Source organism: Leopardus geoffroyi, chromosome A1 (assembly GCF_018350155.1).
Source record: "Leopardus geoffroyi isolate Oge1 chromosome A1, O.geoffroyi_Oge1_pat1.0, whole genome shotgun sequence".
Classification (NCBI taxonomy): domain Eukaryota; kingdom Metazoa; phylum Chordata; class Mammalia; order Carnivora; family Felidae; genus Leopardus; species Leopardus geoffroyi.
Window position 1 is genome coordinate 90,141,801 of NC_059326.1, and position 13,847 is coordinate 90,155,647.

Genomic DNA, 13,847 nt, shown 5'->3' on the forward strand with positions numbered 1-13,847 from the left:
GCCAAATTGATCAGGAGGAAAAGAGAGAAGGCACAAATTAGCAATATCAAAAATGAGAGCAGTGACATCACTACAGATTATAAGGATAACCAGTGAATGTTATGAATATTTCTATGGCAATAAATTTGACAACTTCTATGAAATGGACAAATTGCATGAAAGACACTAATGACCAGAGCACATGCAAGATAAAAAGATAAATAGCCCTGTGTCTATCAGGAAAGTGCACTTGTACACTTAAAACCTTTAAAAAAAAGTGCGATTAAAACCTTAAAAAAAAAAATCTCCAGGCAGGTGGTTTCTGGTAAGTTCTGTCAAACATTTAAGGAAGAAATATATAAACTCTAGAAAATTGAAAAGGCAGGAATACTTCCATATTTTAAATATAGCCAGCATCTTCCTGATACCAAAACAAGATAAACACATTACAAAACAGAAAACTACAGACCAGAATCCCTCTTGAACAAAAATGTAAAAATTCTAAAGAAATTTTAGCAAATCATACCCAATAATGGGTAAACAGGATAATTCATCATGACCAGGTGGTATTGATCCCAAGAATGCAAGGCTGTTTTAACATTAAGAAATTAACCAATGTAATTTACCATTTTAACAAACAAACAAAAGAATAAGAAAACCATATGTTTCAGTAGATGGAGGAAAGTACATTTGCCAAAATCAAACATCTCTTCCCAATTATAAAACTTTTTGCAAACGGGGCATTAAAGGTAACTTCTTAAACTGGTGAGGGCATCCAAGGAAAACTAGCAGCTATACCATTGTACTAAATGATGAAAGATCAAATGCTTTTTAAGATTAGGAACAATAGAAAGATTTGTGCTCTGATGACTTTTATTTCCACATTGTACCAGAAGTTCTAACCAGTACAGCAAGGAATAAAGAAAAGAAATAAAAGGTACCTGTATTAGAAATGAAAAGTAAGGGGGCGCCTGGATGGCGCAGTCGGTTAGGCGTCCGACTTCAGCCAGGTCATGATCTCGCGGTCCGTGAGTTCGAGCCCCGCGTCAGGCTCTGGGCTGATGGCTCAGAGCCTGGAGCCTGTTTCCGATTCTGTGTCTCCCTCTCTCTCTGCCCCTCCCCCGTTCATACTCTGTCTCTCTCTGTCCCAAAAATAAATAAAACGTTGAAAAAAAAAAAAAAAAAGAAATGAAAAGTAGGGGCACCTGGCTGGCTCAGTCGGTTAAGCATCCGACTTCGGCTCAGGTCGTGATCTCTAGTTCATGAGTTCAAGCCCCATGTTGGGCTCTGTGCTGACAGCTCAGACCCTGGAGCCTACTTCAGATTCTGTCTTCCGCTCTCTCTTTCTGCCCTTCCCCTGCTCAATCTCTCTCTCTCTCAAAAATAAACATTAAAAAAATTAAAAATGAATAAGTAAAGCCATCTTCATTCACAAAGGACATTAGTGTCTATGTAAAAAATTTGATAGAGTCTGTAAAAAGGTTTCTGGAACTAATAAATGGGTGTTAGCAAGGTTGAGAGATACAATATCAATATACAAAAATCAACTTTATTTCTCTACAAGCAGTAAATGAGAATTGAATTTTTTTAAGTACAATTTTCATTAGCATTAAACACAATAGAATCAACAGGAAATTATTAGAGATCTGACAAAAGATGTGCAAGACCTGTACAGGGAATACTATAAAATAATGCTGAGAGAAATTAAATAAGAACTAAGTAGATGGAGAGAGATACATTGTTCAAGGGAAGACTCGATACTATTAAGATGTCACTTCTTTCCATATTGATCTGTGCATTCAGTGCAGTCAATCATAATGTAAATCCCAAATAACTTTTTTTATAGAAATTGACAAGCTTAACCTAAAATTCTTATGGGAGCGCCCTGGGTCAAGAACAACCAAAAGGAAGTTGGAAAAGAAGTTGGAGGTGTAACAACCATGTGATTTCAAATTTGTTCTTACAAAGCACTAGAAGAAATTAATGATTGTGATATTTACTTAATGATAGATAAATGATACAAAATAGTGTTCAGACACAGTCCCACACATTAATGGGCAGGTGGTTTTTGCCAGATGTACAAAGGCAATTTTGTGGAGAAAGCAGCCCTTTCAACAATTGGTGCTGGAAGAACTGCGTAGCATATGCAAAAAAAAAAACAAAAAACCACCATGATCAGTACCTGACACCATATACAGAATTAACTCAATATGGATCAGAGGCCTACATACAAAACCTAAAACAATAAAACTTGTAGAAAAGAAAATAAGGGAAAGTCTTATAACCTTGGCTTAGACAAAAATTGCTTAGATATGACACCAGAATATAGTCCACAAATGAAAAATTGATAAACTGACCATCAAAATTAAAAACTTATGCCACAGGAACACCCATGTGGCTCAGTCAGTTAAGTGTCTGACTTCTCGGCTCAGGTTGTGATCTCACAGTTCATGAGTTCAAGCCCCATGTTGGGCTCTGTGCTGACAGCTCAGAGCCTAGAGCCTGTTTTGGATTCTGTGTCTCCCTCTCTTCCTGCCCCTCCCCTGCTCGCACTCTGTCTATCTCTCAAAAATAAATAAACATTTTTTAAAAAATGAAACTTATGCCACAGAGTGACAGAAGATATATACAAAAGGAATTGTGTTTAGAATATGCAAAATACTCTCTCAAGTCAATAAGAGAGCAACTCAGTAGAAAAATGGGCGAAAGATTCAGACACTTCACCAGAGAAGATATGCACATGGCAAAGAGGTACCTGAAAAGATGCTCTCTGCCATTAGTCTTAGGGAAACGCAAATTTAAACCACATTGAGATAACCACTACACACTTCCTAGAGTGATCACAATCAAATGAAAAAGACTGGCCATACCAAGTGTTGGTGAGGATGTGGAGGAACAGGGATTTTCATACACAACTTACGGAAACATAAGATGGTCCACTCACATTGGAAAACACTTTGGCAGCCTCTTGAAAAGCCAAACACACCCACCATGCTAGCTGGTCTTCCCTCCTTTGTAAGTATTTACCCCAGAGAAAAGAAAGCACAGGTCTTTACAAAGATTTGTACAAGTAAATAAAGTGGTTTTCAGCTTTGTTCATTGAAGCCAAAAGCTGGGAAACAATACAAAAGTTCCATCAACAGGTAAAAAAATAAATACATGGTGGTATAATCTGTGTAATGGGATACTTCATGGCCTAAGAAAGCAATGAACTATTGATACATGCAACAATATGCATTAATTTGTTTGTTATTTATTTTTGAGAGTGCGTGCACTTGCAAACAAGTCAGGGAGGGGCTGAGAGGGTGGTGGAGAGAGAATCCTAAGCTGGCTCTGCACTATCAACATGGAGCCCACTGTGGGGCTTGCACTCACAAACTGTGAGATCATAACCTGAGCCAAAACCAAGAGTCGGACGCTTAAATGACTGAGCCACCCAGGTGCCTCAACATCACGGCTTAGTCTTAAGATAATTATGCCTAGTAAAAGAAACTTCGTGCAGAATAGTACATGCTGTAATACTGTATTGTGTTTGTGTAAAACTCTGAAAAAAGCAAAAAGTGGATGGATGGAATGGTGGCAGGAAGAAGGGATTAGGAAGAGGCACAAAGAAATTGGGGGATGAGGGATGCTGTCTTGATGGTAGTGATGCTTTCAAGGGCCATGTCAAAACCTCAAATTGTACACTTTAAACATGCAGTTTAGGGCGCCTGAGTGGCTTGGTTAAGTGTCTGACATTGGCTCAGGTCATGATCTCTCAGTTCGTGGATTTGAGCCCCGCGTCGGGTTGTGTGCTGACAGCTCAGAGCCTAGAGCTTGCTTCAGATTGTGTCTCCCTCTCTCTCTGACCCTCCCCAGCTCGCACTCTCTGTGTCTTTCAAAAATTAATAAACATTAAACATGCAGTTTAAGTCAGTTCTGTTTCCATAAGGCTAAAGATACATACATGATACAGATTAGGAAAGACTTGAGGGGAACAGCAACCAAATGCAATGTTTGGACTTTGTATTCTGAGTCAGACAAGCCAACTATATAAAGACATCCTGGAAACAACTGGGGATATTGTAGTAAGGTCTGAGTATTTGATAATGTTAATTAATTAGTGTTAATTTTGTTAGTTAAGACAGTGGCACCAAACGAAAGTCCTGTCAGACAGAGTGAAGATGTTGTGGGGGAAATGATACCATGTTTGTGATAGGCTTTGAAGCCCCTTAGCACAGTAAAGACGAGGGGACAGATGAAGAATATAGGTAAAATATTGATCATTGAAGCTACATGTGGATACATAATGCATATGGTTCATTGAATTCTTTGTGTGTTTTTTTAAATCTCCCTAAATTTTTTATGTTTCTAATATTTTTTTTGTAATCCTCCGGATATAAAATCAGGGTCCTCTCTTCTAGCCCCCACCAACCTCCTTCACCCTCAGCATCTGCCTCTTCCCACAGTTCAGGATTTGCTTGTGTGTAGTGGCCACCTATCCCCGTGTGCCTGTCTGTACTTCCTATCCCCAGGTGATTATTGGTAGGGCCCTCTGACTCTCAAAACATTCTCATTTGCACAATAAAACATATGCTCCTCCTAGTCATAGCAAATGATAATTTCCTTCACCTTCCTGTGTTTCACACCTCTTTATCTTTATTAGATCATTCCTTTGTCTAGGAGTCCCCCCTCCTACCCCTGTGCTTTTTCTTATCAAATTCCTTCCCATGAGTGTTCCAAGTCTCAGCTCAGGCATCCTGTCCTCAAGCCCTTCCCTGACCTGCCTCCCCTGCCCTGTCCCACCCACCTGCATTAGGCTGCCCCCCTCCCCGCCCCCCTTTGTGCTGCCTCCCTACTTGGGCATGCCCTGCTGTACAACATTCAGTTAAAATGTGTTGACTGGTCTGTTCCTCAGTTCAGTTAACTTTTCAAGATTAGGAGCGCACAGTCTTTCCACCTGTAGGTCCTTGGTATCTAGCAGGGCTAGCAGCGTCTGGCAAAATGTTGGATAAATCCAGCCTTTGAGATTCTGTAACTTAACCTGTTCAGACAACCCAACCCTGGAAAGATAAACAAACCTTCCTAAGATCATGGAGCATTGTAGTAGCAGAGACAGAAGGAGAGCCCGTGACCACCTCTCTTCCACTGTGCCTGACAACGTGATAAGCATTTTCGGGCGCATCGGAGGTTCCTTTTACTAAGATATACATCTAATCGTCCTTGAAGCTGAATAGGAAAGCTGTTAGAACAGTAGTAGTGCTCTGACCTGTACAAGAAGTAGATTTCAATAATGCTGTAATATTGCAAAGGTTTATTAAATATAGAATACAGTAGTGAGTAGGACACCTGGTTTTTTTCATTATTACACACTTTTTCATTATTCAACCAGCATAATTCATTAATTCACTTCAGAATGCTGAATCTGTGAGGAAAATGCCAGTTTTTTACATTTTTTAACTGCTTTTTTAGAATCCATTTCCTATGATATGACATGGAGAATGTTGTAAGATAACAGGGTCTGTATATTTAATTATTTTAAAATCAAGAACGTAATCCAGAGGGGCGCCTGAGTGGCTCAGTTGGTTGAGTGTCCAACTTCGGCTCAGGTCAATCTCGCGGTTCATGAGTTCAAGCCCCACATCAGGTTCCATGCTGACAGTGCAGAGCCTGCTTCAGATCCTCTGTCCCTCTCTCTGCCCTTGCCCCACTTGCACACTCTCAAAAATGTATGTATTTTTTTTAACATTTATTCATTTTTGAGAGACAGTACAGGCAGGAGAGGGACTGGGGTGGGGCGGGGGGCTGGTGGGGGGGGAGCGGGGAAGACACAGAATCTGAAGCAGGCTCCAGGCTCTGAGCTGTTAGCACAGAGCCTGACGCGGGGTTTGAACCCACAAACTGTGAGATCATGACCTGAACTAAGTCGGAAGCTTAACTGACTGAGCCACCCCGGTGCCCCAGACACTCAAAATAAATAAAACCTTTAAAAAAAAAAAACAAAGAACACCTTATCCAGAGATCTTGCATTTAAAGTCTGTTTCTCTTTGTAATTTTCATAGCGTCGTCTTGGAGATGCCGCTAAGAAAGCCATCAGCAAATTGACAACAAGAACAGTAAAAAAGGGTGACAAGGTATAGTAGTGAAATAACCTTAATACTGTAAAAATAATAAAGTAGTTTTGCTTTCGATTGGTGGGAGAGAATACATCCTAATCATCTGTGTCTCGTTTGTTAGGTGATTCCTTTTCTCCAGGTAAACCCCTGCTTTATTTTAAACTAACCTCCCCTTGAATTCTTACACTTAGCATGCCTCCTTTAAAGGCCCTCCATGCTGTTTTCGACTTTCCTGGACTTTTCAGTGCTCCTGCCATTATCAGCTTCCTTGGTCTACTTACAGTTAGTTACCCCAGCTGTGGTGTTCCACGGAGCTTTCTCCTGCCGCAACTAGGGATACTTTCGGGAAGAATGCTAATTAATGGGTCCGTTGGTACACTTAGTGGCCAAGAATAAACATTCTCCTCCCTATGCTTCCTGAAACCTGGCCGCACCTCCTTTGCTTAGCCCTTGGCCAGTTAAACAGAGAGCTGGAGGCCCACATCTCGAAGGAGTGTCATTCCCAAGGTGCTTTCTGTATGGCAGGCTAGACTGGTGGAAGGAAGACCACAGTGTGTCAGGGTTGAGCCCTCGGCTTGGGGACTGAATCAGAAAAGCAGTGACTGAGGCTGTGGCTGAGAGCCACTGACAGCAATTCCCCAGTCAGGTCTCCAGTTACGTGGAGCCCGCTTCTGCTCTGTAAGGACAAAGTAGCAACCTGGTGTTAGACCCTACATCCAATGTACTCAGTTATCTAAAATGAAAAAGTTGCATCTCTAAAGGCGTAAATCCCAAACTGTTTTCTGCCCTACCCCCTGGCACATTTTAACAAACAGCTCTGGGAGGATAATTTCAGATGAGTTTCCATCCTCCTTAGTTTCACTACTTTCTGGACTTCACTCATTTTTATTCCCACCACCTTGACATCACCATATCCAGTTTTTCATTGCAGAAAATAACAGCAGCATCAAAACAGCTGCCCTCCAACCCCAGAGGAGTGGTCACCCCTATGAATGCTTTCTTGGCCCAGCAGCCACATTAATCTAAAATTCCCTGGAGCTGGTGTAGCCTGTCCCTCCCTACTGTGTCCTTCAGGCTAACACAAAACAATCTTTCCTTATTCAGAACAACACCTCTTCCTAGTTTGTACCTCCTAGACCTACCAAGTGTTGTCCCACTGAGTTTCAGTCCAAGTGGCCACAACACAGCAAAGTGTCTCACCCTTCCTGGCTTGGGCTCCTGGAAATGCTAACTCAGGGGAATCCATTTTCCAGCACAGATGAGGAAGGAAGCCAGTTAACCTCATGACCAGACACCTGGCTGACTCTTCCTGACCCTTGATAAAGACCCAGTAATGAGTTGGGCCATGACCATGCTCTACCCCACATCTGTGACCAGCTCCCATCCTTGGGGCTTTGTCTTTTGGGGGCTCACTGTCCTTTCTGCCTGTACTTAGACATGTGGTCACACGACCCTTCTGATGAAGATGCACATTGTGGAAGGTGTGCAGTGACCTGGACCAGAACAGTGCTGCAGCAGTGGGAGGAGGGGGGGTGAGAGGATGGTCCAAGGTAATAGTGGATTTGAATCTTGTTTTTTTGACTTCTGAGACACTTCACAGAAGTAGTATTAACTGTTACAACATAGTTTAAAAACAAAGTAGAGTGGTTTAGATGCAATTTGGGTCAATACAGGTAAGCAAATGAAAACACATTAAAATTGTTCATAACTTTTCGTAATCACTTGCTTACCATAGTTGCCACAGGAGAGTTCTTAGCGGGATTGTATCTCCTCTATTTAGGTGTATCTTTAGTTTTAGCATGTGACTTTTGTGCCTGTGCTTTTCATTGCAGGAAACAGACCCAGACTTTGATCACTGCGCAGTCTGCATTGAGAGCTATAAGCAGAATGATGTTGTCCGGATTCTCCCCTGCAAGTATGTCAGGTTTCTTGGCTTAAAAAGGACTAATCCTAACGTGGTTTGCATGTGTCCCTTTCAGAGTGGTTATCCTACTGGCTTTGGAGAGCCACCTTACCCATGGCTCTTGTGGCCGGCAGCAGGCCGTGCTGCCTCAGCACAGACTGCACGGACTTCTCTGCCTTGAGAAACACAAGGGGAAAAAACATCTGAACACATCATAGCCTAAGAGCATTAAGGTCAAGAATTTTTAAAGTATGTTTTTAAGTCTATTTGTTTATTTTGAGAGAGACAGAGACAGTGCAAGTCAGGGGTCAGGGAGGAGCAGAGAGAGAGGGTGAGAGAGAGAATCCCAAGCAGGCTCCATGCTGCCAGCACAGAGCCTAACACGGGCCTCAAACGCACAAAACTGAGATCATGACGTAAGCTGAAACAAAGAGCCAGACCCTTAACCCACTGAGCACCCAGGTGCCCCAGGGTCAAGAATTTTTAACTCTGTGACTTTTATGGGTTTCAAAACCAGCCACTTGTTCCTCTCCCTATTAAATGTGAGCACATCACTAGGCCCTCCGACGAAGGCTCAGTGATGCTCACTTGGCGGTGGAAACCAGAACTCTGGGGCTTGGACGGATGCTTCCCCCAAGCAGTGGGGGACTGCTGGATGCTGTGTGCCTGCTCCAGGCCAGTCACTCTGCTCTGTGCTCTCAGAATTTGCTGTCCTGGGAGGGGGTCAGCGCTTTTCTCCCCATCATACAGTGAAGGACAGTGACGCTCCTAGTGGATGCCAAGGCCACACAATCCAGAAATGGCAGAGTCCAAGTAAAGGTCAGCCTTGAATGTTGGCACTCCACACCTGGGGCCACATACCTCCCTCCAGAAAGAGGGTCTTCACCTGTATTGTGGCACTCTCTAAAAAGAGCAGATGTTCTTTGGAAGCATGTTGATTTTTGCCACGGCGCCATCTCAAGCTAGGGATTGTGAAACAGTAAGACACACAATTCTGAGTGTTGATTGGAAAAATACAAAATCGCTGAAAATCGAGGACTTTTCCTCTTCCTTCTCACTTCTCTTAAAACACACGCTACTTGACCCTGACCTTCTAATAACACGGAACATGGGAGCAAATAAGATAAATGTCAGTATTTGTCTCCATGAGGCTATTTTGAACCCAGAAAGATCTGTGGGTTTGTTTGTTATTTTTTAATCCTAAACTCAAGAATAATTCCATATGCTGAAACAGAAAACCAGAGTCTGGAAGTCAGGTCAGTCTAGTTTACATACAAAGGATAATCTACAAAACTGTCCTATAGAAAACTAAATTGTGTAATTATATAATTAGATTTCCTTCACCTGTCATCATTGGTCACATGAGGCTGAAGGAAAGACATATCCAAGTACAAACCAGGAAAAAGATTAGTAGGTACATTATAAAACATTATCATCTCTCAGCTGCTTTTTAAAAATGTTTTTACATGCACAGATTTCTTCTGACACTAGAATCACCAGGAAGAAGCCAAATTCCATCTTCATATTTCAGGCCAGGGTCCCTCCTCCAGAGGAACCATCTGGACGTAAGCACAAAAGGCCTCTAAAGCCATTCATGCTTATTACTGATGAGAGGGTGTCTTCCTCATGGGAGCCTTGGCCAAAGATGGATTACTCCAGAAACTTGCTCCCCATGCCCCCCGCCCCCTTAAGAATTGGCTCTTCCAGCATTTTGTTCTTAGTCCTCCTTTTTCTTAACTTCATTCAGTGCTTTCCAGACCTGACTCTGTGTTGGAATCAGTGGGGAACATTTAGAAACATCACGGAGCCCAGGTGTGTGGTTTTGAATAGGTGCCTGAGCAATGCTGAAACTGCATGCCCTCCATCAGAGTCTAGAGCTCGGCCTGCTCTTAGCCATCCCTGTGGCTGCTCCTGCCACCAGAGAACTGGTTCTCACCCTTTGTGTCCATGGTCTGCTTTTGAGTATTACAATTTTGGCAACCATTAGCAACACTTCCTTGTACACGTAGTTAGGGCACTGCTCCCTCAGTCAGCTGTCTTCCATGCTGGGTCCTTGTCTGGACTAGACATGCCCACTGCCTGTATATCAGAGCTCCCCTTTTGCCTTGGAGCAGGTTGGTGTCTGTACCGCTTACTTCTTAAGCCTCAACAAGTTGTAGCTTTCTCTAAGCTGTGTCACACAACATGCTTGGCAGAACCATTCACCTTACCAAAACGGTAACAACAGCATAATTCTCATGTACAGTAAAAATCAACTTTGCACATTGAGCAACGTTTTGTGGGACCAGAATTGACAACTTTTCACCTGGAGCCAGGTTTCCGAGCCTTGGCACTGTTGACATTTGGGGCCAGTGTAGAGGGGCCGGGGAGGCTGCCCTGTGCATTGTGGGATATTTAGCAGGATCCCAGGCTCCACCCACTAGATGCCGGTAGCACCCCACACACAGTTGTGACAACCACAGATGTCAGCAGTTGAGAACCACACACCTTACAGGATGACCTCGCTCACATACCCATCTTCACTTCAAATCTTGTCTAAGCCTCTGGTTTCCGGTGGGCTCCTCTAGAGTACTTTCAAGTTGCTTCTGGCCTGTGCCCCTGCCTACTCTGTTCCCTCAGCCTGGGACACCCTGCCCTTCCTCTCTCACCTGTAGGTCTTTGAGACCGAGCATCTCCCTTGAGCTCTCGTTGCCAAGTGGCACTGGTACCTCCCTGCCTCCTGTGGGACTCCAGGCAGACCCCCAACTGGGCCCAGGGTGCTGCCTAGAGTCCTTCCCTTTCCCGGTCAGCTCTTCTCATTCCTCACAGCCACACTTCTAAGTGTGTTCTGTCTCCTTGAAACACCTCAGCTCATCCCTTTGTTCCTCACTCTTGCTGGAGAGCTTCCTCATCACCTCCACGGAAGAAATAATGGTTGTTAGATACTGAAATTCTCAGCTGCCTGACAGCAAGCTTTCAGGTGCACCTGCCTCCCAGCCACGCCTGCAGCGTCCCCTCCTGTCTGGGTGGAGGAGGACCCCCTTGTTCCGATGTGCCCCTTCCCTTCCTCAGGGACCTTGCTCTGTAGACTGTCTGCTCCTGCCAGGTTTTGTTCTTTCTATCCCTGGCATCTCGACATAAGCAAGCACTTCCTGCAGCAGTTTCTTAATCTGTCTCCAAATACCGCCCTGCGGCCCCTCCCCTCACCCCCAGATTTAGGGAAGGATCTGTGCTCGCTGTAACCTTCTTCACCTGAGTAAGGGAAGAAGAAAACCTAGGTGCCTTTGTTTCTGTCCATCCTTGATTTTTAACCAGCCTGTCTGCAGACTGAACTTTCTATCGATAGCAGTGCCCTCATGGATTGCTGGCTTTTTGGTGCATGACCTTTACTTTTCGTCCCCTGTCACGTTCATTTACTGCGAACAGATGGTGGTTGGCATTGCTCTGGGGCCTCCTGCTTGTGTCAGTTGATTACGGCTGATCATCTAGGATGTTCGCCAGCATGCCCTAGAGACTACCGCCTTATTTAGACCTCTGATTTAAAGGTCAGCCACAAAATTTTTTAGTGGTTAAAAATACTTTTCAGAAGTGGAGTGCCGCAGCTTGGATAAACATGTGTCCGAGATGCCACTTTGGGTGCTAAGAGGGGTGCATCGCTGTGGTGCCCCACCTCGAAGGAGCGCCTATTTGCATAGCGTCTGCTGCCAGGCCCAGCGAGGGGGGAGAGTTCTCATCTCTGACCTTTAGTAATCCCAGGTCCTTTTATATTTGTCAGGTTCTTACATGGCACCAAGAGGCTGCAGAGCTGTGCAAACAAGTCCCCTTTAGTGTGCACTCCTCACCCCACCCCCAGCCATCGTTCTACTCTCTCTAGTTTGTGTTGGTTCGGGAAGGAGGAAAGGGGGCGGACACTATGCAGTGCAGTTCTGCTGGTTTTGTTCCTTTCGTGTTCCATAAATTCTGCATTCTGTACCCCAAGGTATTTCTTCTAAGAATAAAGAACTGTTGGGGCGCCTGGGTGGCGCAGTCGGTTAAGCGTCCGACTTCAGCCAGGTCACGATCTCGTGGTCCCTGAGTTCGAGCCCCGCGTCGGGCTCTGGGCTGATGGCTCAGAGCCTGGAGCCTGTTTCCGATTCTGTGTCTCCCTCTCTCTCTGCCCCTCCCCCGTTCATGCTCTGTCTCTCTCTGTCCCCAAAATAAATAAACGTTGAAAAAAAAAATTTTTTTTTTAAAAATAAAAAAATAAAAAAAAAAAAAAAAGAATAAAGAACTGTTCTGTTGAAGTTGTGATCTGCTTGTCCTTCCCATGGTTCCCTGTTCCTCAGCCCATTACCTGCCTTCCATCCCTGTCCCTATCCACCTCTCTGTCCTGAATGCTTCTGTGTGTGTGTACTTTGACTACTCAAGTCTCTCAAAGGGCTTCTTCTCAAAGTCTGGTTGGCCCCAGCTGCCGCCCGGTGAGACGTCCGTGGTACACGTGCAAGCTAGTCCGAGGTCACAGGTGCTGGGCGTGCCAGCACCTGAGGCCCACTCACTCGTTCTGTCATGTGAAACGTTACCATTAACTTTGCCTGAGTGTATGTTTAATAGTACCTTTCCTTTGCACACCATTGGTGCTTTTCTAAGTATTCCACGACAGTTTATTGCATACTGCTCCAAACAGCCTCACGAGGTAGAACATGCCTTCCTTCCCTGCCCCCCTCCCTACTCCACCTCTGTGGCTTGCTGGCCACACAGCGGAGTCAGGAAGGCTCCACACACTGTAGCAGCAGAACTGTGTCTGGGAGGAAGGGGGAGCCACCAGGCTGAGCTTGGTGCAGCAGTGAAGCAAGAGGGTAAGGACATGGGTGATGAGGGAAAGAAGGAGCACAGGTCAGTTACTCACTGAGATTGCAGCAGCGACCCCAAGGGGGTTGGGGTCAGGGGGCCCCAGGGGAACAGGAAAGCTGCCCGGCTGTGTTCAGATGAGAGGGAAATGCTGAGGGAACCAGGCTGGCCATCTCCCCATCTCGCTCCAGGGGAGGTACAGGAACTCAGCTGTTGGGAAATCTGTCAAAGGAGGGAGGGGGCAGGTGGCGGACTGGGGTGGGGGTCAGGAGTAGGAGAGCCATGGGTTAGACACATAGTCAAAAGGAAAAGTTTTTTTGTTTGTTTTAAGAAAAAAATTTTTTTTTTCGGATTTTGAGTTAGCTAGGAAAGGGAGACATTCTCAGTTTGTCCCTGAAGACCCAGTTAGTCTTTGTTGTCCATTACAGTACCCAAGGGGGGCTGGAGAGACACTTTCTTTTGCATCTACAAACCTATAAGGTCCAACATAAGAAAAAAAAATGCATAAGAAAATGCATTTATAACTAAAGGAACAGATAATCAGAGAATACTCAGCTCATGGAGCCTTAAAAATTAAATATGGGATTATAACTTTTATTCTTTCTGAACAACCAGTGATAAAAAAAAAAAAAAGGCAGTAGGTTAAGAAAAACAGAAAGAAGGGGGGTGACAGTAGGTTAAGAAAAAGGTGACAGGGAGGTGACAGGGAAGAGGGAGAGGAAACCACCATTTGCCCCCAGGCCTCTGCTGCTTGCTGAAACCAAGGTCCCCACAAACAGCTGGCTAAAGTCAGCGCCCTCCCCCCACGGAGGTCACACAACCTCAGCTCTCCTGTGACCTGCCAACTGCCCAAAGTCCATTGCAGAACTGGCCTCAAACACCTCTCTCAGCCACCCACCTCTACCCAATGCTAACCAAACCCTCAGAGGTCTGTAGGCCAGGGGTTAGGCAGATGCACCCTTGTAAGGGGGAGGATCTGTCACTTAGCCAACCTGAAGGGATCTGAATCCCCAGAAAGATTAGAACCCTTGTTCTCCTCTCTGCCAGACTACAGCAAACACCAG

The 13,847-nt window shown here is 44.7% G+C and overlaps 1 protein-coding gene across 3 annotated transcripts in view; it reads left to right on the top strand.

The window, feature by feature from the left end:
• The window catches only part of RNF130 (ring finger protein 130), a 143,340-nt gene that overhangs the window by 80,542 nt on the left and 48,951 nt on the right, over positions 1-13,847 (top strand). For all 3 annotated transcript variants that reach the window (XM_045484606.1, XM_045484597.1, XM_045484611.1), the window contains exons 4-5: positions 6,021-6,092; positions 7,907-7,989. In XM_045484606.1, coding sequence (XP_045340562.1) covers positions 6,021-6,092; positions 7,907-7,989 — 155 coding nt within the window. The remainder of the gene's footprint in view (positions 1-6,020; positions 6,093-7,906; positions 7,990-13,847) is intronic.